Below are 21,333 nucleotides of genomic sequence, written 5' to 3'. Positions count from 1 at the left end.
AACGAACCCACGTCTTGATAAATTACGTGACGTTTACATTGATCTCTGTGCATTCCATGGCTGTAACACGGCTGATCTGATTTAGATAGTGGAGCATGTAAACGGCATATCGAAATGGATCACGTCACAGGTAAACAGGTGACCACTGATTGAAATTATTCTGAATGACTATCGGACTGACAAAACAAATTACATGTAAACCCAGCTATTGTGAGAGTTGTGAAGAAACACCCAAAGACAACAGTCGGTGACAACACTAACAACCTCCATAGGGAAGGCATGAAGGTATCACAATCCACTGTTTAAAGAAGACAGTTAATATAAAGGCAGCATTTCCCACAGATTTGAAATCTACTTGTGGGTGGACTCGGGTGGGTGTTCTCAGTCCTGCTACTTGCGTCTCCTCTAACCTCATGATCCACAAGTGAGTGAAGGCAAACTAATGTTGAATGCAGTATATCTGGTCGTAACATTTTTTTAAATATATATATATATATTTTTTTATTACATTTTCTTGAAATCTACTTGGGTGGTGGCCAATTTACTTGGGTGGCCCGACCAAGTATTAACATGGTGTGGGAAACACTGAAAGGCCATAATAGATGCGAACCATTCATAAGCAAAATTACCGCAAGGCTAGATTGCATTTAGAGTACCAATGTCATGCAAACGCCAAAGAAGAAAGAAAGGATCTGCATGTGTTCCAAAACAAGCTCATCTGTGAAGCATGGTGGCAATATTGTCATAGATTAGGCTTGCATGGCTGTGTCTGGAAGAGGCTCACTCGTGTTTATAGAAGATGTACTCATGAATGCAGCAGCAGAATAAATTCTGAAGTCTACAAAACCATTTTGTCTGGCAATTCACAGAAAAATACATCCAAACTGATCATGAGAAGCTTCAACAAGACAATGGCCTAAAACGCACTGCAAACACAAGACTTTAACATAGGGAAAAAGTCTAAGGTCTTAGACTGGCCAAGTAAATCACTGTACCTTAACTCAATCACTGTACCTTAACCCAATAGAGCATGCATTTCATTTCCTCAAGAGGAGACTGAAGGAAGAAATTCTCAGAAACAAACGAACTACGAAAGAGGCTGGAGAAAAGACCTCTCAAAGCATTTAAAAAAAAAAGAATGCAAGAGTCTGGTGAAGTCAAAAGGTGGGAGGCTTGGTGCCAGTTATTTCAAGTAAGGGTTATGCCACCAAGTATTGAATAGTTTTTGTATTTTAAATAAATGTTTAATTCAGTAATGTGTGCTCCAATTCTTGTTGCTATGGTAATGGAGATGATTACAGACAAGGTTAGACAGGAATCTGCATGGACTATGATGTTTGCAGATGACATTGTGATCTGTAGTGAGCAGTAAACAGGTGGAGGAGAAGCTACAGGTGTGAAGGTTTGCCGTAGCAAGATGGAGTAGCTGTGTGTGAATGGGAGGGACCCAAGTGGAAGAGTGAGGTTACAGGGAAAAGGGACCAAGGTGGATGAGTTTTTAGTAACAAACAGTCCAGAGCAATGGAGAGTGTGGAAAAGAAGTGAAGTGAAGAAGCGTGTGCAGGCAAGCAGGACCCGGTGGAGAAAAGTGTCAAGTGTGATGTGTGATAGAAGAGTTTCAGCTAAAATGAAAGAAAAGGTTTATAAAACTATGGTGAGACCAGCGATGTTGTTTGGTCTGGAGTCAGCGCCGCTGAGGAAAAGACAGGATGCAGAGCTGGAGGTGGCAGGGATGAAGATGCTGAGGTTCTCTTTGGGAGTGACCAGGATGGATAGAATCAGGAACGAGTACATCAGAGGGATAGCACATGTTAGAGGCTTTGGAGATAAAGGCAGAGAGGCCAGACTAAGATGGTTTGGACATGTCCAGAGGAGAGTTAGTGAGTATATTGGCAGAAGGATGCTTAGTTTCTAAATGCCGGGCAGGAGGTCTAGAGGAAGACCAAAGAGGAGGTTTATGGATGTAGTTAAAGAGGACATGCAGGTAGTTGATGTGAGCGCAGAGGATGCAGAGGACAGGGTTAGATGGAGGCAACTGATTCGTTGTGGAGACCCCTGAAGGGAAAAGCCGAAAGGAAAAGAAGAAGTGCTCCAATACTTTTGATCAAATGAAAACATGGGTGGGTTCAAACAAATGGTGGCATTGCAAATGGACCAAATAATATTAATGCTCCCAAAAAAAAAAAAGGACGGGGGTGCACACTTTTTCATACCACTTTTTGTAATTTATATGGAGTTGTACCTCAATGAGGTAGAGCACTTGTGAGGGTGACGGACCAAAGAAGCGAGAGTCCAGTGAAGGGCTGAGGCTGTTTTCCCCGAGCTTGGCATGGTCTAAACACACAGCACGCAGATTCTCCACAGTAGTGTTATCTGTAAGAAGTACAAAAAATAATAAACAAGCAGTGTAGCAGTTATGCTGCGGTCAGACCGACGCAAACTGGATGTTTCTGGCAGCGTGTTTCCATATAAAGTCAATGCAGTCTGCACAGTCACAGCGACTGTGTGCAGTGCAATGCGTTTGAAGAGTACATTTTGCTCCTTCGCCCATGTCAGGCTAAAGTGAACTTTTGGTGGTGTCGTCTCGGCGACAGCCAATGAGGATCGAGAATGTACTTTGTCACATGCAGTGTGTGAGACTGTGAGGTGTACAACACAGCCAGTGTGCAAAAGCGGCCAGAAACAAGCCAAAAGAGGAGCAGGCTTGAAGAATGGGGAGTGAGTTGGTTTATTTATATGATGAGTGTATTGCTTGTTTACAGCTGTTGAACTGTAAACAAAAATAGCATTTAGAAGCCAACACAACCACCGGTCACAAGACTGACTAGCAATGTTGAAACTTTTTTTTCCTCGCTCAAAGCAAGCCTGGTGTGGTCACCCTGCAAACAAAAGCACGTTAACCATGCAGGGCTATCGTGCTACGTCTGAACCTAGTATTAGGTTTTATGCTTCCCTGAACTGAAAAGACAGCCTTATAATGAAAGCACATTAAACATGTACCTGGAGGCATGAGTTTCATGAGAACTCTGGCTCCGTCTCTAAGTAGGGGCATGTTAAGTTGGCAACCCAGGTCAGCCACCTGCCACAGGAAGGAGATGTAACGTAGGTGCAGCGACATGATCTGCAAAACAGGACGTTACTCAAAGAGACGTTCTTCAAACACCATGACATTTAAACATCAACTTGTGATGAAACTCTTCATAAAGTGACCATATACAAACTCACCACACCAGGAAGACAACTCTCCACTTCAGGGTTGGGCCCATCGCCGTAGTGGTTGCCATGGTTACCAGGTGAACCAGTGGAAGAGTCGGACGAGCTGTCCGGGCTGGAGGGCATGTTGGTGCTCACCTGAGTTAGCTTGGCCGTGATCAGCTAAAGGAGGATGACAAAATTACCAACACTGTTCTATTGTAACATATGAAATCTCATATTGCAACTGGCCTAATGGACAACTCCCTTTTTCCATTCAAAACAGTGCACAGGTATTCACTAATTTCCTGCTGAACCCATTGGACCACTGTTGCCAACTAAAAAAGCAGCACCTACACCTATGTGATGACAGTGTCTTCAACAATTAACGTAGACTGACGTGATCGTCCCACAATGTTGTGTGGGTCCAGTCTGCCTTAGCTCTTGAGATTTTGCTCCATTTATTAAAACCTCTCTAATAACTCTTACTCTCCACCACAGATATTTTAAAGGGGAGCAAAACCCATAAAATTCGACTTCATTTTATTTTATGCAACAATACATTTCAAGTGCCAGCAGTAGTCAAAACAAGGGACTCTTAATACTGCGTTTGTGGAATAAGCACAATCCTGGGAGAAAACTTTGTCAAGAGTACGAAAGGGGCGAAGTGTCATCACAATTAATATAGCTTGTCGCGTAACATTTAAGTAAACATTCAAAAAAAGCGTTTGCGTAAGCGCAGTTAGTGAACAATAGAAAGTAGAAAGTAGTGCAGTGAAACAAACTTCTCTTTTCTAACTTTCACAAGTTGTAACAAACTAGTCATGTGGAAAGGCTCGAAACATTTTATGAAGCTAGTCAATCTACTTTCTGTCACTATCCATCCATCCCCCATAAGTGTTACAGCTTCCCTCATGCAACTCAAACTTAAATCTATCTATCCATCCATCTGCATCTTTCTGTCTAGCAATTCAGCATAGTGCCCAGGGGTTGGGCATGTCTCCTGCATAGTTGTTGCATTTTGGATTTGAATTGCAGGTGCTCAGGCTCCCTCCAGCATTCCAAATCCATCCCAGACAAATATATATCATACCGATTTTTTCATTTTTTTCCCCCCAACATATTTGATATTGGAGTAATCCAGAAGTGATTAAAAGTATTCAAGTTACATGACTGATATTATGGTATTTGGATTATGTTACTAATATTTTTTTGTCAACAAGTAACTAGTAACTGTATAGGAATACATTTTTAAAGAAACCTTTTGAACCCTGGGCGTTATAATACAAAAAGAAATATGAAAGTTACCGTTTTGTCTTTCAAGTTGAGCTGTCCAATCAGCTTCCTGTCATCAGCAGGGTCGACCATCTCCCCTCCGATGAAGAGCTCTATCTTGGTATGTGCAGCATTCGCTTTGATGCGGTTTAGGATTCCACGTCGCACTGAGCCAATTGTGTCGTTTGTGTGCGACCAGATATCCAGGTCGTCCACCTGGCGCCCCTGGTTGGGGAAGCGCACGATTAACGTGATATGCTTTCCTCGAAATGCCCTGAAAAAGAAATGAAAACATTTAGGAATACAGCCTCAAAAAAAACAACACACTCAAAATTACTGAAGAGCTGAGCAGAGTAATTTCACCTTGACATGGGCAGGATGGTCCTCTCTTCATGGTAGTCACTGTCACATTCGTTGATGTACTCCTTGAGCACAGTGAGAACTCGCACCATGCGGATTGCCTCCTGGCGGGCACAGTTGATGCTATCTTTGTCTCCATCCAACACACACAAGGTGTCATATGACGCTTTCAGACGGTCAAAACACGACTGGATAAAATCTTCGTGAATTTCCACCTGCGAGCATATCATAATGTCATGTACCTTGTCATTGCAGAAGACAAGTAGATGTCCTCTAACCTGATAAATAGCAGTTTTGGAGTTCTATCAATTACCTGGTTGACTTGTAATTTTGGTCCAAGATTGGTGTAAATCTCTTTCAGCAGGTCTATGGCTCTGCTGGCAATGTCATCACTTCCTTGAATTACCACCTGAGACACAATCAATTCAATATAATGAATATTAAAACGCATGTCTTCGTCAAAGGAGGGACAAATATTCCCCAATACTATCCAAAGACTACAACATTGAACAGTCAAAAGTTACGTACACAAGTATGACACCAGTATATCCTACAAGCATTATGGCAGAGGTAGGATTAAGTCACATATGCGACCTTCTGAATAAAGGACCCACATGTCACAAAACTTAGTTTTGTGTAATTGACATAAATAGATTTGGTGGTCGAAAATTTCAATTCAGCAATTTCTTCAAAAATACACACTTTGAAGAAAAATATGTGCAGAATGAATAACATTAAAATTGCTGCAACCTTGTCAATTTTTTTTGCAGTTGATCCAATTTAGTGTTGCACGGGATACCGGTACCAGTACCGTACCTTGATGTTTTGGCGTCAAAAACGGCTCGGTATCATTTTTTCTTAGTACCAGTACTTTAAAAAATAAATACGAGACAGCCCGCCAACTCTGTTTTAAAGGCAGGTACACATATGTGCATGGTCGCCAGTCTACCGCTATGTGGAAAATGCCTTAAGTAAGCGACACGCCTCTTTCAGCGTGTGTGTGCGAGAGGGCGCAGGAAGATGGCTTCACGCACTGAAGCGCTCGCTGGACGTGCACTCCTCGTTGAGAAGCATGAAGCTCTAATTAAGCTTATTAAGTGTAGCGCTTGCTGGCCGGCCACTCTTCGTTGAGAAGTATGACGTACTAATTAAGGCTCCACGGGAGCGCGCAAGCAGAGTTGAAGCCATGCGACAGCATTGGCATTGCCTACGCATGTTTTCAATAAACACATGAAGAACACGTGTGATTTTAAATTTTCAGTTTTAGAAACGTTATGTAACAAGAGCAAATGTTTTTTTGCGGAGAAGCAGGAGAAAAAGCAGCAATCATTCCTGCAGTGTACTCAAGGTGCGTTCAATGAACAGGCACACAGTAGGACATCACAGTCATGCATAGAAAAAGCTCATACGACCGAGCAACAGACACAGGTTGTGACGCATTTTTGACACTTCCCTTAAAAATAAGCGGAGTGTGAATTATTTTGTTCCCAGTTTGTAGTATTTGATTACGCATTCGACTAATTGGGAGCAAAATAGAGAAGAGCAGAGACATGCCCGCACACTCAAGCAACGTTACATTGAGTCATTGGAGTGCCACTGTATTGACAATATTCAAAACTGATGACATCCAATGCAGTACTTCAAAAATATGGCATGCAATGTGAAAGCACTTACAGTATAAACATAAATATATACAGTATGTACATAAATTAACATGTATACATCCCAATATTTTAAATTAATAGTTAATAAAAATAATTAGAAGTTTTTTTGTCAGTTTTAATTTTGCTGCTGTTTTAGAGTTTTGTCGAGGTACCATTACAGTACCGGTATCGAGGTATTTTATGCAGGTATAGTATCGAAGTCAAAATACATCATTTTAAAGGCAATTAAGTGTAGAATTAGAATATAGCAACGTGACAAGTGGCCGCCATCTTTGTAAAATTTTCTTAAAAAACACGGTGCTTCAAAATGCCACTAAAATCCCCTACAACAAATACATTTTGACTGCTTACATACATGTGAGCAATCAATGTACATGCTTACATATTCTGTTGCCCACACTGTTTTTCCCACCAATATTCTTCTATTGCACTACTTACGTTGCATTTTTTGGCAAGTGTCGGCAAATGAAACATGACAATAATTTTGACCCAATAAACAATATACTTGAAGGTTTATAGTAATAAACTTAAGTCAACTAAGCCAAAAGTGTAAGCTCTCAAATGTTTTTGAAATTAGGTTTCTATCTGTTTTACAAAAGTGTAAGCTCTCAAATGTTTTTGAAATTAGGTTTCTATCTGTTTTAGGGGTTGAGATATCAATTATTTAGTATGCATTGAGAATAGAGGTGGACCAATCATACATTTCTGGCCGATCACCGATCTTTTAAAAAGCCTGACCTGCCAATCCAGATTTTTGCTGATCGATTTTTTTCATAACAAGCAGCATACACCTTCAAAGTTCCAATCGTATTTTAAATTATTGAACAATATCTGTGAAATAATACAAACAGGTTGTTTTAACTGCAAATGAAGGAGTTATCTGAAATGAAAATGAAAAGCCCATTAGTCATCTCAGCAGAAGAGGACAGTAGCTGACTTTTTCAGATCTCTGAGGAGGGAGATGAGATCGGTTTATATTTAAGGGATCGGACGATCACAGATCCCCCAAAACTAAGGAAATCGGCCGGCCGACGGTGCACCCCTAAGTGACAATATTGTTGAATTCCCAGGAAAAGGTCAGGTTTTCGGGGGTGATTCTTAAATCACCCATAGGTTTTAGAGGCATGTTTTGCCAGGCACTTCAGACCTTAATGAGTTAAACGCATAACCCACATGAAGTTGCGTTCATGTTTGACCAGCTATATAAATGTTTTGAAATGTAGGTATCACAGCTTTAAGCGACACATAAGCCTCAGTGGAGTGGTGCACCCAATATGATGGACGATTAACTAGTTTTGGAGACGCACGGTTTTCCTGAGTTGTTTAGTTTTTCCAATTACCAAAGCAGACTGTGAATAGACTTGCGGAATAAAGGTTTATATCATTGACACTTTTATCAGCTTGGACCTGTGCATGCCAACAAAACATGCTAGTAAAGATACGGAAAAAAAGCACAAAATGAGCACTTCTCACCCTCCAGAGGTAGTCTAGGCCTATGAGTTCCAGATCGTCCATCATGTAGGCCCTACGTTTGGCCACCAGTTTTCCTTCTCTGCAGTTGACAGCCTTAAAGAACCTCTCAAAGCACTTCATGCCATTCTCTGTCAACAGGGATGGGTCCAGCTGCAGGACATTATTCTCAAAGAAGTCCTTGTTGATGTCTGGGTCCAAGTCTGGTTCATCGCCCATAAGTTTGGAGTACCTGCAATGTGGCATTTGGAATGTTGTTCGACACACTTGTGTGTGAAAAATACAAAAATCCGGGATCGGTGAATGGTACCATTTGAAGCAGGCCTCACGGTCACAGAGGAAGACTGCAGTCTCGGCCAAACACTTCCAAATCTGTTTAGCCTGAGGGGCACAGAGCCACAACTGGCCATCTTTAAGAAGGAACCTGGCAAAAACATTTGATTGTTAGTGGCAACTGGAACTAACACCACCCCCTTTGGTAGCTTTTGAATTTCAGTGAAAATTTGAACCTCAGGAAATTAAGTCGTTCTTGCACTTCCTGGACATGGCTGTAGCGGCTTCCTGGTCGGACTATCTGAGGGTCAAACTCTGCCTGTTCTTCTGCGATCATAAAAACAAACAAACAAACAAAAACACACAAATTATCAGTCTCTGATTACTCCACTTTCAGTATTAGCGCTCAAACGTATACCTTTGGAGAACTGCCGCATTGTCTCCATGTAGGCCGACAGGTTCTCAGCCACGAGCGTAACCAGAGCATGGTTGTTTTGCAGCTGGTTAATAAGGTCATGGCGGTAAAACACATGTGGATTCCTCTGGGTTTGACTAAAAAGTAAAAAGGAATAAAAGTAAGGGATATAGAAGAGAACATGGTCAGGACAAAAATTGAGCAATGAAGCGAGAAAGACTGAAAACCGATGGCGAGGAGGATGCCTGACGATTGGCTAATTTATCATTGGTATTCATCAGCAGCGCAGAGCAAGAAGGTTTAGGAGCATTTTTTTGTAACAACATAGTAACGTATCAACGATGCCATATCAATAGTTATCATTTCCTGCCTTGCATCCCAAAAGTAAAACAAAAAGAAAAAACCCCAGAAGCGTGACGACAACACGGGTGTTTGTCTGCATTCTTAACTGGTATCACAACCGACAATAGCTAGGCTCAAGCTGAACTGCTGAATTCAGGAAACACGCCATTTCCTCATATCAGCAAGTCCCCAATAAACTAGTGGCCAGGTGCTTCATCCACTTAAGACACAAACACCTCCTCAAAAAGTGTCCATCTTCCCATTAGAGGGGAAAAAAAGTGTGTGCAATCATCACTGTTAAAAAAAAAATCCTATTGTTCATACACACAGAATGTTAAATCTGTTGCTAACTAAAATAGCAGCACCATTTTGTGGAATCTACAACCCATTGGCAAAATTATGGAATCTCCAGTGTGAGGATGTTCAGTTTGTTGAATTTTGTAGAAAAAAAAAGCAGTCATGACACAAAACTAAAGTAAATTCAAATGGCAACTTTCTGGCTTTAAAAAAATACTAAAACAAATAAAGAAAAATACAGTAGGCAGTAAAAGTTACTTGTTTGGACCATTATGGGGGGGGGGGGGGGCGGACGACGACTATGGAATCACTCAATTTTGAAGAAAAAATATTATGGAAACAACATGTTTTTCACAGTTTTTGCGCTATGGCTAGATGTATTAATTTGAAAAATGATTTAATCATCCTCAAATTTCCTTTCAATTGAGGGGATAAGAAAAAGTGCCCAAAATGTCAATGATAACGTGCATTTATTGAAGATTGTTTATTCAGGCAGTCTTCATAAATCTCACTCGAACGGTACCAAACAAAAGTTCCAGCATCATCACCTTGCCCAATGCAAATTTTCAATTAATCACTGAATATAACTTTCATCGGGTTATCCACAGTCCATGATTGTTTTTCCTTCGCCCATTGTGACCTTTTTTCTATTTAGGTGTTAATGACTTTTGTTTAGCTTTTCAGTATGTAAATTACATTTCCTTTAGACAGTTTCTTACAGTTAGGTCACAGACGCTGACTCTAGTTTCCTCTCATTTGTTTTGCTGTGAATTTTCTGCTTCCAAGACATACTATTTTAGGTTTTCTGTCTTGACAATTTGATATCTTCCTTGGTCTACCAGTAGTCTGCCTCTGCTGTTTGTAGTCCTTGGGTTGACATTTTAGATGCGGCTGAGTGAACAACCAAGATCTTTGCAACATTGTGTTATGATTTACCTCTTTCAAAAGTTTGATAACCCGTTTCAATTTAAATCTCTCGTGTTGGAGCCGTGATTCATGTCAGTTCACTTGGTGCAACAGCTCTCCAAGGTATGATCATTCCTTCTTGTTAAACTGTGGATTAACAAGCAGAACTAATCTGATGCATGTGTCAGTTACTTTTTGGAATGGATATTTACAGGGTGATTCCTGATTTCGATATTCCCAGAAAGTCTCAGGTCCTATCCTATAAGTCTTTCCATTGAGTATTAATCCAGTTTCACCTGACCTAGATTGAAGTATGTCGGTAACATTGTTTAACATGCATTTATATAAAGGCCTGTTTCATATGCAGTTGAGTAAATAAACACTATTGCGAGAATAGGGCAGTATTCATCAAGGCTAAAACACTGACGCAAATATTAAATGCATGAGTCCAAACAAATTGAAAGAGGATAATGATATGCACATCAAGAGTTGTTCATGAAAAAAATCCAAAACATTTAATAAGCTATGACATTGTACCTGAATAAACAGATAAACAGCCCATTTTATACTAATAATGTTACAAACGCAAAAATTGTTTCAATATTATCTGTATTAAACTGCAACCTGCGTTCTGCTGTGGCAGATAGATGACTCTCATATGGCTTTGACTGCCAATAGTGATAGGTGCAAGGCAAGAGCAAACACCACTGATATTTATGTGCTGGCATCAGGTGGTGTGGAGCTCCATCTCAAATCACCTTACGGCATTCGGTCTTGAGATGTTTAGATTTTGGGTGCTTGTCATGATGTGTGTGGTCAATAGTGCACTAAGTGATAAAGTAGATGAAAAATCAGCTACAACTAATTTAAGTGTATACTTCTGTGCTGTGAAATATTTTTCGATGGACAAACCTTTTGTCGATTGGGGAAAAAAGTACCTGTACCATTCCATATAGGGTTCAAAAATGAATAGTTAATACAGTCATTTGAGATGGAACCCAAGAGATAATTGGCAAAAGCGGATTAATGTTAGAAATGTCCATAACATGTCAAAAAAAATGTCAGAAAAGCTGATGTCGGCCGGTGGAGAAGCAGGTAGAACCCTGGTACTGGTACTTAACTTACCCCACTAAGTTCATTTGCATGTTAATTGGAATTTTCTTTCTGAAAAACAACAGGCATGCAGACTACATATTTTTGAGAGGGAACTAGACGACAAGCATTATTACAGCTTGGGAGTCTATCTAACTGGCTAGAAGCAAAGTTTGCTCGTTTGTGCTTATATAGTTAACTGTGGTGCATGTTGGCCATGAGCTCACCTTAAGTTCTGTGGAGCTTCTCCAAAAAGGCTACAGATTTCTCGGATTTGCTTCAAGGCAGGAATCACCCATTTGTCATTGGTTCGAAGCTCCTCTATGAAACGATCAATCCACTGGATCTTCTGAGTGTCTCTATCCTGTGAATGTGAAAGGAAAACTGTCAGGACTTACTTACATACATTCCACTGCACTACAATATACATAACTTGTTTATTTATAGAATATTTCAAAATATGTATTTATTTTATCCATCCAGTAAATGTCTTCTTTCAGTGTAGCCCAAAACTCAGAAGACCCTGAAAATTATGCGTAGGCTTTGCCCAAGATGGAGTGGCGTTTCCAAGCCAAAACACACAAACTAAGGCCTTGTCCACACATAGCATATTTTTTAAAAACGAGTATTTCCCACCGGCCCGTGATGGAAAAAATTCCGTTATGGAGTTAAATTAGGGTAAAAAGTTTTGTACTTGAAAAAATTAAATGTGAAACTGAAAATTCATGTGTTCATCTTGAATTTTGCAAAATATAACAATGCATTAAAAATAAAAAGTGTGTGAAACGTTTTTTTTTAGGTCAAATTTAATTTTGATTCGCTGTGTTCATTTTGAAGATTTTTTTCCCCCTCCCACTTTTCGGCTAAAAAAATTTTCAGTTACATGTTTAATCTTTTCAGATTCAGATCTTTTTTTTCTTTTTTTTTTACAGGTTAATTTGTATTTTATTTTTATTTTTTAGTTTCAGACTTTTGACCCGAACGTTACGTGGGGGCATGGTATCAACTGAGCGGGGTGTGAAACCATGAGTAACAGCCGTGGAAAAATGCTATGGAACCTCCCCCTTTGTCAGTGTCTTTGGGAAACGTAGGAAGGGCATAGTCAAAAGCCGGAGATCTGGCATGGTGCCGGAATACTTTAAACCCTGATTACATCATTATCGCTCTAAAGACATTACAGCCGATCAACATTTTTTTTGCAAATAATCAAATTATCAGCCAATCCGATCCAGCTGATCAGATCTGTGTAAAGTCTACGAGTGATGAAGGAGATAAGTTAGAAATGAGGAGGCCAAGTTGTTTAGAGTTTTGTTGGTGATGAGGAAGCTCTTGATGTGTTGCTTGATGAAAAAAAAAATTATTCTCGGGAGCAACAGTGGGTGAGCAAACCTGGCAGATGAGTTTCAAACATATTCAAGATTTTGGAGAACAACAGAAGGGCGACAACGCTGTTGTAGTCCAGTTGGGGGGGATGGAGGGTGACGGGAAATGTTTCAGTGGCCGAGGAGGCAAAGGTGTGGCGGACTCATGCCAAGTTACAGAGGTAAAAGGAAGAGAGGTTTCTGTTCAGGGAAGGAAGTGATTGAGTGACCATTATTGTAGAGAGATGTTATAGAACATGTGTCAAGATCTGCTCCTTGAGGGCCTGAGTCCTGGATGTTTTCGAGGTTTCTCTACTTCAAGGCACCTGATTCAATGATCAGGATAATTATCAGGTTCCTGCAGAGCTTGCTGATGATCTTAAATATGAATCAGCTGTGTTGAACCTGGGAAACCTCTAATACATGCAGGACTCAGGCCCTTGAGGACCGGACTTTGACACCACTGTAATATAAAAAGAGGAATTTTGGGCCAAAGATTATAACTTTACATTTTATTTTGATAATTTTTTTAATTCTAGTTTAGTACTGTACATGCAGGTAAACTGGAAATACAGATCTACTGTATATATTATTATACTACCTACATGACACACATCAGCAAATAAAATGGGTCATTCAGAGTTGAACTCCAAGTGGAGCGAGTGGGTTTATGAAAGGCAGCAAAGCAGTTATGAGAGAAAAAAAAAAAGCAAGTTCAGATAAAAAGCAGTTTAGATATATTTAGTTGTTAATGTTAGTTCATTTTGTTTAAATCTTAGGCAAATGTTTATCAAGAAGAAATGCAGCAACTCAAAATGCTTGCATTCAAAACTTTTTTAGGGATTTGGAGACCACTATTTTTCAGACCAATACCAGTACAAGTACTCAACTCTTAAGAAGTCACCAATACCACTAATACTTTTGCTACATATTCCCTCTACATATTTTCCAATACAGCACTTTCCCTTAAGATTGCATGAAATTAATGGCTATTTTCTACTGATACCTTGAAAGAAGGCGAGGTATCAGCCTAATACAGATACCTGGTATCGGTACTCACACATCCATAGGAGGTATCAGCCTAATACAGATACCTGGTATCGGTACTCACACATCCATAGTTTTTTTTCTCCTTCCTGTATTAAACCAATTATTCCATTTAGTTTTTTGTAGAGATCCCTTTTTTTTTTTTTTTTACTTTGTTGAAAACCTTTGTTAAAACAAATTACTCATTCCTGTTCATAACATTGTAAAATTGCATCTCTTTTATGCAACATTTCACACCAATAAAGAAAAAAAAAAAACTTACCTGTGAGCAACTGTAATCTAATATTTTGATGTGAGCGCTAAGAGCTTGGTCCATTATATCTACAGGCACGTCGTCGCTGTGGGCGAGGTTCCACAGCAGATTGAGGACCTTGTGGGCCATCACACCATCCTTGTCATCCTCAGCCAGGCGGCGGATAAGCTCCAGTAGTTTTTCACGCTGCTTCTTGCTGGCGTTCGTCCAGCTTGCCTGCAAGGTAAACAGTTTTAGTGATGTCTGATAGTGGTATCCATTGCATTAAACCGCAGAACAAGCCCGATTGACCATTTTAAATTGTCTGTAGGTGAGCGGATAAGCGGTTCGGAAAATGGATGGATGGGAAAAATATATATATATGCATATGGGACTGCAGATGAAAAATAGCCTTTTGGCAAATTCTGGCATATTTACTGAAATGTGTATTAATATGTACTGTCCCCGATACAAATCAATCAATCAATCAATCAATGAATAGTAAATACAACTACATCTAAAAGTTTCTGAATGTCAAATTATTAAGACTCCGACTCACCTTGAAACAGTCAAATAGATGATCAAGCTGCTCAGGTGAGAAATCCCATGCCAGCTTGGCGAGGAGGTCGTGGACATTTTTCACAATGGCCTCATGTTTGCCTGCCTGCACACGGAGCAAGAAAAAAAAAATCACTACGTATACCAAGGGGACATGCAGGTTTTGAAGAAACATATGCAAGCATCTTTCATGGACGCCCCTGCTTATTACTTGCAAAATCCACATTTTGACAAGAAAACTGCGATGCGAGACTGCTCATTTCAAGCCTTGTTTATTATATTTATATGCTTGAGTTTTAACCTCATAGGACAGCCCTCCGGACACTTAGTAATTTACCTGTTATTACGTTACAAGTTGGTTACTCTCCACTATTATTATACCTTATTAAAGGGGTTTCATCTCTACGTTTGTCATTAAGCATGGCTTCTCAGTCCTTCTCCCCATTCTTGATTCGTTATAACGATACTAGTCAGAGGTGTATTTTATTTGCTGCCATGGAACACGTTGACACTGGACGCAAATTGAACTTCTGGCTTCACATTGCGTTTAGCTACGTTAGCTGGGCAGCCGGTAGATTGCAGAGAGCTGGGACAGTGCAAAATAGGATGCACCATATTCTCCGATATGCACAGATCTATGAAATGGGTACTGGGTTGCATCTTTTCTTTTTTTTCCCTCTACTGGGCTGCATCTTAGTAGAGGAGCACAACGTATGGCGCTTGTTGGACGCTGGATTTGTTAAAATACCCGGAACAATTAGCATTCTGGCTGCAATTAGTTCACATTCAGTGTTTTCCTTAAAGCAACACACCATTTATTAAAAAACATCTAAATTGTGGAATGGTTGATTTCAACTCTTCCCTGAAAAAAATAATTTATGTTGCGCGGTTATGATTTTATAGTGTTTTTTAGGGATATTTCTGCATTAAGTACAGTAGCGGCCATTTTTGGACAGTCACGTGATCGTGACACGTATTCACATGCTGTAAACACACAAACAATAACGTGGATGCTAATGACTACCCAAAAGACTCACGAAGATGGCGGAAATCAAAGGGGGAATTACGCCCTATTGCAAAGAAGCACTTCTTCAAAAGCAGTACAGTCACAGGGAACTCACCAAAGATTTGTGTCCAGCTGAAAGTGAAGCTAATACTGTGGCCAATAAGATTTCAGCCGCCCCATGGCGAGTAGAAGTTAGGGACCATCCGCAAGTTACGTGGTGACGTATGTGGGACTCAAGTTACCATTTACAATGGTCACCCTGGAAATGATTAATTTGCGGATTGGCTCAATAGAAGCATAACTCGCCACCGAAAAACAAAATAGATAAATAAAGAATAAATAAAATTTTATGTCCTCTACTACACTGGACGCTAAACATCCGGCCAAGTTTTACTTGCTCGGCCGACTATATTTTGTTGTGCTCAGCGTGCTTACCCCTACTCTAGGAGAGGCCACCCCCACAACCCAACTGACGGACATGAAACCTGACATGCTGAGGATTTCTCCGATCAGAATTGGCACGGTATTTGGCAACAGAAGATGCCGCTTTTCTTGCCCATTACGTCAGCAAACTCCCATTCAAATGAACGAAGGTGGCTGTTTGTGCACTGGATACATCATCGCAATCATGTGACCTGGATAATGCCGTTGCCCAGTGTATGCTTTTATTTTGATACTCAATCAACTTAGAAAACAATTCAAGGAATAAGATGTCAGAGATACTAGCACTTTTATTTTTTATACACAATGCCTAATCTAATACTGGAAAATGAGTTTAAAGTAATGTATTGCTTTAAAAAAAACTAATGCGTAACATTTGCCAGCTCTGCTAGAAACTGGTTGGACATAATTGGACGACTAATGCATGTGAATGCGGCATTTTTAATGCCTTTGAACGTCATGTCTAAGGATGAAGTATGATTTTTAAGGACTTCATCGTGGAAAACCTACAAATAAGACCAAAGAACTGCAGACACACTGCTATTAGTTATAACAGAAACCCGTGGTGTATTTTAATAAACCATGGTGGTTTCATTATATTAAAGCAGCAGCTTTATCATCAGAACATTAGTAGGACAATACTGGGATGCCCACCTGTGCTGCCCAGATGTTGTCGAGATCCTGCATGGTAAGAGCTTTCTCTTTGATAACGAAGCGAAGGATCTTCTCCAGTTTCTCGACATACTGAGGCTGGTGTAAACTGTCCCGCAGGACAATGGACAGGATGTGGTTCTGCTGGATCCACTCCTTAGTTGCAAAAATAAATATAGTTAAGTACAGAGAGAAAAATGGAGCGCAAAAGTTAAGTACAGAGCAACTGAGCTCACCGCCATGCGCTCTGCAGTCAGCCATTCATCCTCCTCAGGGTTGTGCCGATGAGTGTAGTAGGACACGCTGGAGATCACCTTGTTGACTTCATTTAGTGCATTCATTTTGCCATTAAAAGAAGAAATTTGCAATAACCTGGTGAAAGCAAAATGAAAATTTATACCAGATAATTTCAACATGAATGTGTTGGTTTTACCATTCTAACACATTATCCTTACCTAAGAATCATTTTTAACCTAAAAATCTCTAAATTCTTCACAGTCTCCTCTTGCCCTGGTACACGGGATGCAAGACTCTTTAGAGACTTAATTATCATGGACAGTGCGTCGTTTTTGGCTTCATTCTTGGCCTCTTTCTTAAGCTCCTCGTCTGTAAGGTTCTCCAGGAACTGGGGGACCATTTCAATGACGGGGAGGAAGTACTTCTTCACTGTGTGCAAGGTGAGGAACTCATAACACTGGCCAAAAGGCCTAAAGTGAAAAATGAGCAAAAAAGTGAATGAATAGTCAGTGCAGCAAATGGAGATTCATGTAGGCTCGTCGTCAAGTTTACTTGATAAGTGCAGCGATGATCTGGACGTTCAGTGCTTCGCCACTCATGAAGCGATCGTGCAACATTTGAAACCCGTTTAACGTGCCAAATTTATTTATTAAGTCCACCAACCAGCCCTGCAATTTACAAAAGGGAGTAAAGTCTGTTGTGAAAACAAGTACAAGCAAGACATTTTGATTCCACAATTAAGGTAATACTTAGTTTTAGCAGTCATACCTTTGGCGAGCGTGGGTCTGGTGGTCTGGCAAAGAGGTCATCATCGGCCAACTGCGCTCCGGCAGGGACTGTCTCAGAAGGCCGCGTGCCGTTATAGATGTGGAACTTGCAGTGAGGGTTGGTGGCCATGGCCAGAAGCTCTAGTAGGGGGAACCAGTCCTGAGGGAGCTTGGCCACACACAGCTCTACCAGGCGGTGTGTGTTATTGATGATACACCGCTGATTGTGGTAAAAGGCAAAGAAAGAAAGAAACAATTATACAATTATTAAAAATGCTAATCAAACACCCATCCCTTCTAGATATCAACTAGGAATGCACGATTGTTGACAACCAGCAATGTATCCAATTGGCCAACCTCTACTAGGGAGCTTTCACACTACTGGAAATTTGCCCCACCCACCACAGGGACTCTTCCGAATTTAAGGTTATGCTGACTTTTCGGACCAAACAGAGTTCAAAGGGTGGTAGTTAGCCCTGTCACGACAAATTTTGCTTGATGATAAATTGCCCCAGAAAACATTGCAATAAATGATAACATTGATGTTTTCATATCATTTTTCAACTAATATAATAATAATTTATTGAGAATATCTTAAAGTGCCATTACATAAAATTACATAATTACATTAAAAAAATCATTGTAAATATCCAAAATAAATAATCAAAACCACAAAGTCTTCCATTTTCACAAAGTTTCCCAATTTCTAAAAATACGTTGTTTTTTTTTAGGTGGTCTTATACTTGAAATGTCTACTTTCTTTTGTTAGAAGAATTGATTAATGTTAATTTATGTAACAAAGCTGGTTGTATGGTTGTGTGGGAAGGCAACTTCAGAACCTTTACTTTGTTTTCATCAAAATATTTGGTTAGTTTGTTCATATATCATGGTCCTGTTGGAACACCCAATCGCGCCCAAGCTTCAGAGATGCGGCCGAAAGCTTGACATTATCATCAATAATGTTGATATAATCTTCTTTCTTCAAAATCTCATCGATCTTTTAGAGTCTTCCCGTGCCTATGCAGCAAAACAACGCCAAAAGCATGATGCTACCTCCACCACGCTTGATTATCGGTATGGTATACTTTGGGTTGAAGGCCTTACCTTGTTCACGCCAGATGAACTTCTGGTCACTCATTATGACCAAAAAGCTAAATTTTCACCTTGTCTGACCACAGAAATGTCAATCAAAATGCTGTATTTTTGTACTAATCATGCCTCTTTCCAAACTCTTGTCTTGCCCTTTTGTGCTCATCTTTGAGCAGTGGCTTCTTGGGAAGGTGCCCTTTGACACCATGTCGTGCAGATTCATTGTAGATCCTGACACATTCAGTCCCTACGTCTTGGAGATCCTTGCAGAGCAGCTTTTTGGTTGACCTGGGGTTGATTCTCACCCTTGTGCATCAGTGTTCGTTTGTCTTTGGTTCAGTTTCCTTTTTCTTCTACTCCTTGGCTTGGGCAGTGTGGGCAGCGTGGTCCCAAGATCACCCTGACGATGGTCTGAACGGAAACCCTGGGCACCTGCAAACGGCTGGCAATTTGACCTAATGAAACCCCTCTTTTGTGAAGATCAACCACATGCTTTGTAAGGCCTTTGCTGTACTCTCTGGATTTTCTCATATTGTCTTAATACTTGTGACACTTGAAAAGGGCTGGACACCAATGGAAGGCCTTTTTATAAAACTACTATGGGGTGTCCTCCTGGACTATCACATAACTGTTGTGGTTACAAATAGCCTATAAAATGACAGCGAAGCATTAGGGGTAAATATCTTCAGGATTAAAGGTTGTGTTTTGAGAGTTTTATTTGGTGTATGTAAACTTTAGAACTACTCCCTTTTTGACATACACCCAACTTTGTTGCCCAAGTCAGAAATGAAGAAACAATAAATTAATTTAACAATAAAAGAAAGTAGGCATCTCAAGATAAGAAAAGCAAATTTAAAAAAATTGCAAAACCTTGTGAAAATTGAAGTAGAACGTTCAGGTGTATGTAAAAAACTTTTGGCCTCAACTCTCAAGCAGGGGTCTGCAACACTATCAAATGTCTATTTGCAGCATTGTATTTCAGCCTCCGAGCTGTACATGTTCAACTCATGCCTACGGAAAATTGGTGTATTTAATTGTAATTTGCATTTACTGTAAATATTATCTGCCATGAAGCTTTAATGATATCATTGGTTTTGGAGAGATGTCGTCCTTTTTCAGTGCCAGCCACATGGTAGTGTAAAGCAGTTACTACCGTGTCATCAATGTGTTTTACAGAAATGTTCCAACAACCTGCTGTGTGAATAATGGACCACAGGAACCTTTGTGCTTGTGAACTAAATTAATACTGCATTAGTAGCATACAAGGCTGCTTCTGCTGGCATTTTAAGGGACTTACAAACAATTATCAATATGGAACCCACTCGTCACAATATTCCTTCAAATAAGATACAACAGCAGTCCGAAGGTACTCACATGAATCTCAAATTTCCAGCCACTGACTGCCTCATCAGTCAGGATCTTTGTAAACGAGATAGTCAGACCATCTCGGAAAAATCTCTGACATGCCTCACACTTCACATCCAGTCCTACAAGGGGAAAAAAAACAGGCATACAACAGTTAGAAATTGCAAGGGTTGTTCCCCATTTCACATGGGAATGATCACAGTGAGACACAGTGCCATGACAATGTACTTGCCCTCTTCTCAAATTCTTACTTTTTTGCATAGCTTAGCCAAGTTAAATGTTTAAAGCAGCATTGCGGAGTTTGTCACTTTTTTGTTTTTACCCCCAAATTCCACCTCTGGCCTAAAACATAACTGCAGCCTCTGTGTCAAGCTTGTGCATGGTGCGCGTGTGCGTACGTGCGCTCAAACTTTTTTTTCAGTTTTCTTGAAGTCTGAACTGGAGTTTGGACTGTGCTCGAAGCCGGCCTCTTAAATTTTTTATTTTATTTTTTCAATTTCCATCTTAATTGTGTCGTACACCAGCAGATACAACATACATGTCCGTGGGGACGAGCACTTCACCCGCCACGACTTCACCCCAAGAAACTGGAGTGTTCGCCCCCAACACTCCACACTGAAGGAAACATACAAGCCGATAGGCGCAGTCACAGTCAAAAAGTTAGGGCTCTTTGTACTAATCTGGGCACTGGTGCATGCATGATGTAGAAAAAAATCTTTAATATTAACATTTTAAACTCCACAATACAACTTTAAGGTGATCAAACCAATGTAAAACATACGATAACCCAAATAAACATAAAATGCAGCTTTTCAATGTTCATTTGCCTTATTATGGAAAAATAGTAAATACTCAAAGCTACCTGGCCTTGCGTGAAAAAGTAATTTCCCACTAAACATAATAAATGGTCGGGCCACCCTCAGCCACAACAACTGAAATCCAGCATCTTCTAAACTGGCAACAATGAAAAAATGGGGAGTGATATTTACTTGAACAGGCTTATAGTAAAGGTTGATGCACTCAGAAATTCTAAGTACATTTTAGAAGGAGTTTAACTAGAATTTCTGATGTGAACAAACTTTCAAGTAAATTATCAATCCCCATTTTTTTCAGCAAATTAGTCTTTCGCATCTCTGTGGATGTATTTTGGCCAACTCTTCCATTTAGAATTGCCTTCATGACTATACTGTGGCAAATCACTTTTGGGGGGTGGGGGGGGGGGTCATTCTCACTGACCACAGAACACACCCAAGCCTGAATACTAGTCAAACAACAACAACAAAAAATTAATTA

The 21,333-nt window shown here is 40.1% G+C and overlaps 1 protein-coding gene across 10 annotated transcripts in view; it reads right to left on the bottom strand.

Annotated features, from left to right (window-relative positions):
* Nucleotides 1-21,333, bottom strand: part of usp9 (ubiquitin specific peptidase 9) — a 66,239-nt gene that overhangs the window by 19,014 nt on the left and 25,892 nt on the right. For 5 of the 10 annotated variants that reach the window (XM_077579793.1, XM_077579791.1, XM_077579792.1 and 2 more), the window contains exons 5-22: nucleotides 20,050-20,162; nucleotides 17,588-17,806; nucleotides 17,372-17,487; nucleotides 17,038-17,289; nucleotides 16,819-16,954; nucleotides 16,586-16,738; nucleotides 14,486-14,590; nucleotides 13,957-14,163; nucleotides 11,514-11,650; nucleotides 8,653-8,786; nucleotides 8,471-8,561; nucleotides 7,965-8,385; nucleotides 5,141-5,236; nucleotides 4,831-5,042; nucleotides 4,501-4,741; nucleotides 3,226-3,375; nucleotides 3,001-3,121; nucleotides 2,243-2,373 (exon numbers count right to left, since the gene is read on the bottom strand). In XM_077579793.1, the coding sequence (XP_077435919.1) occupies nucleotides 2,243-2,373; nucleotides 3,001-3,121; nucleotides 3,226-3,375; nucleotides 4,501-4,741; nucleotides 4,831-5,042; nucleotides 5,141-5,236; nucleotides 7,965-8,385; nucleotides 8,471-8,561; nucleotides 8,653-8,786; nucleotides 11,514-11,650; nucleotides 13,957-14,163; nucleotides 14,486-14,590; nucleotides 16,586-16,738; nucleotides 16,819-16,954; nucleotides 17,038-17,289; nucleotides 17,372-17,487; nucleotides 17,588-17,806; nucleotides 20,050-20,162 (3,035 nt within the window). The other 5 variants (XM_077579800.1, XM_077579797.1, XM_077579796.1 and 2 more) reach the window with 4 other exon arrangements.

The sequence above is a fragment of the Vanacampus margaritifer genome, chromosome 11, assembly GCF_051991255.1.
Source record: "Vanacampus margaritifer isolate UIUO_Vmar chromosome 11, RoL_Vmar_1.0, whole genome shotgun sequence".
Lineage (NCBI taxonomy): Eukaryota > Metazoa > Chordata > Actinopteri > Syngnathiformes > Syngnathidae > Vanacampus > Vanacampus margaritifer.
Note: the sequence above shows the minus strand (reverse complement) of the source record. Positions and strands in the feature narration are given on the sequence as shown.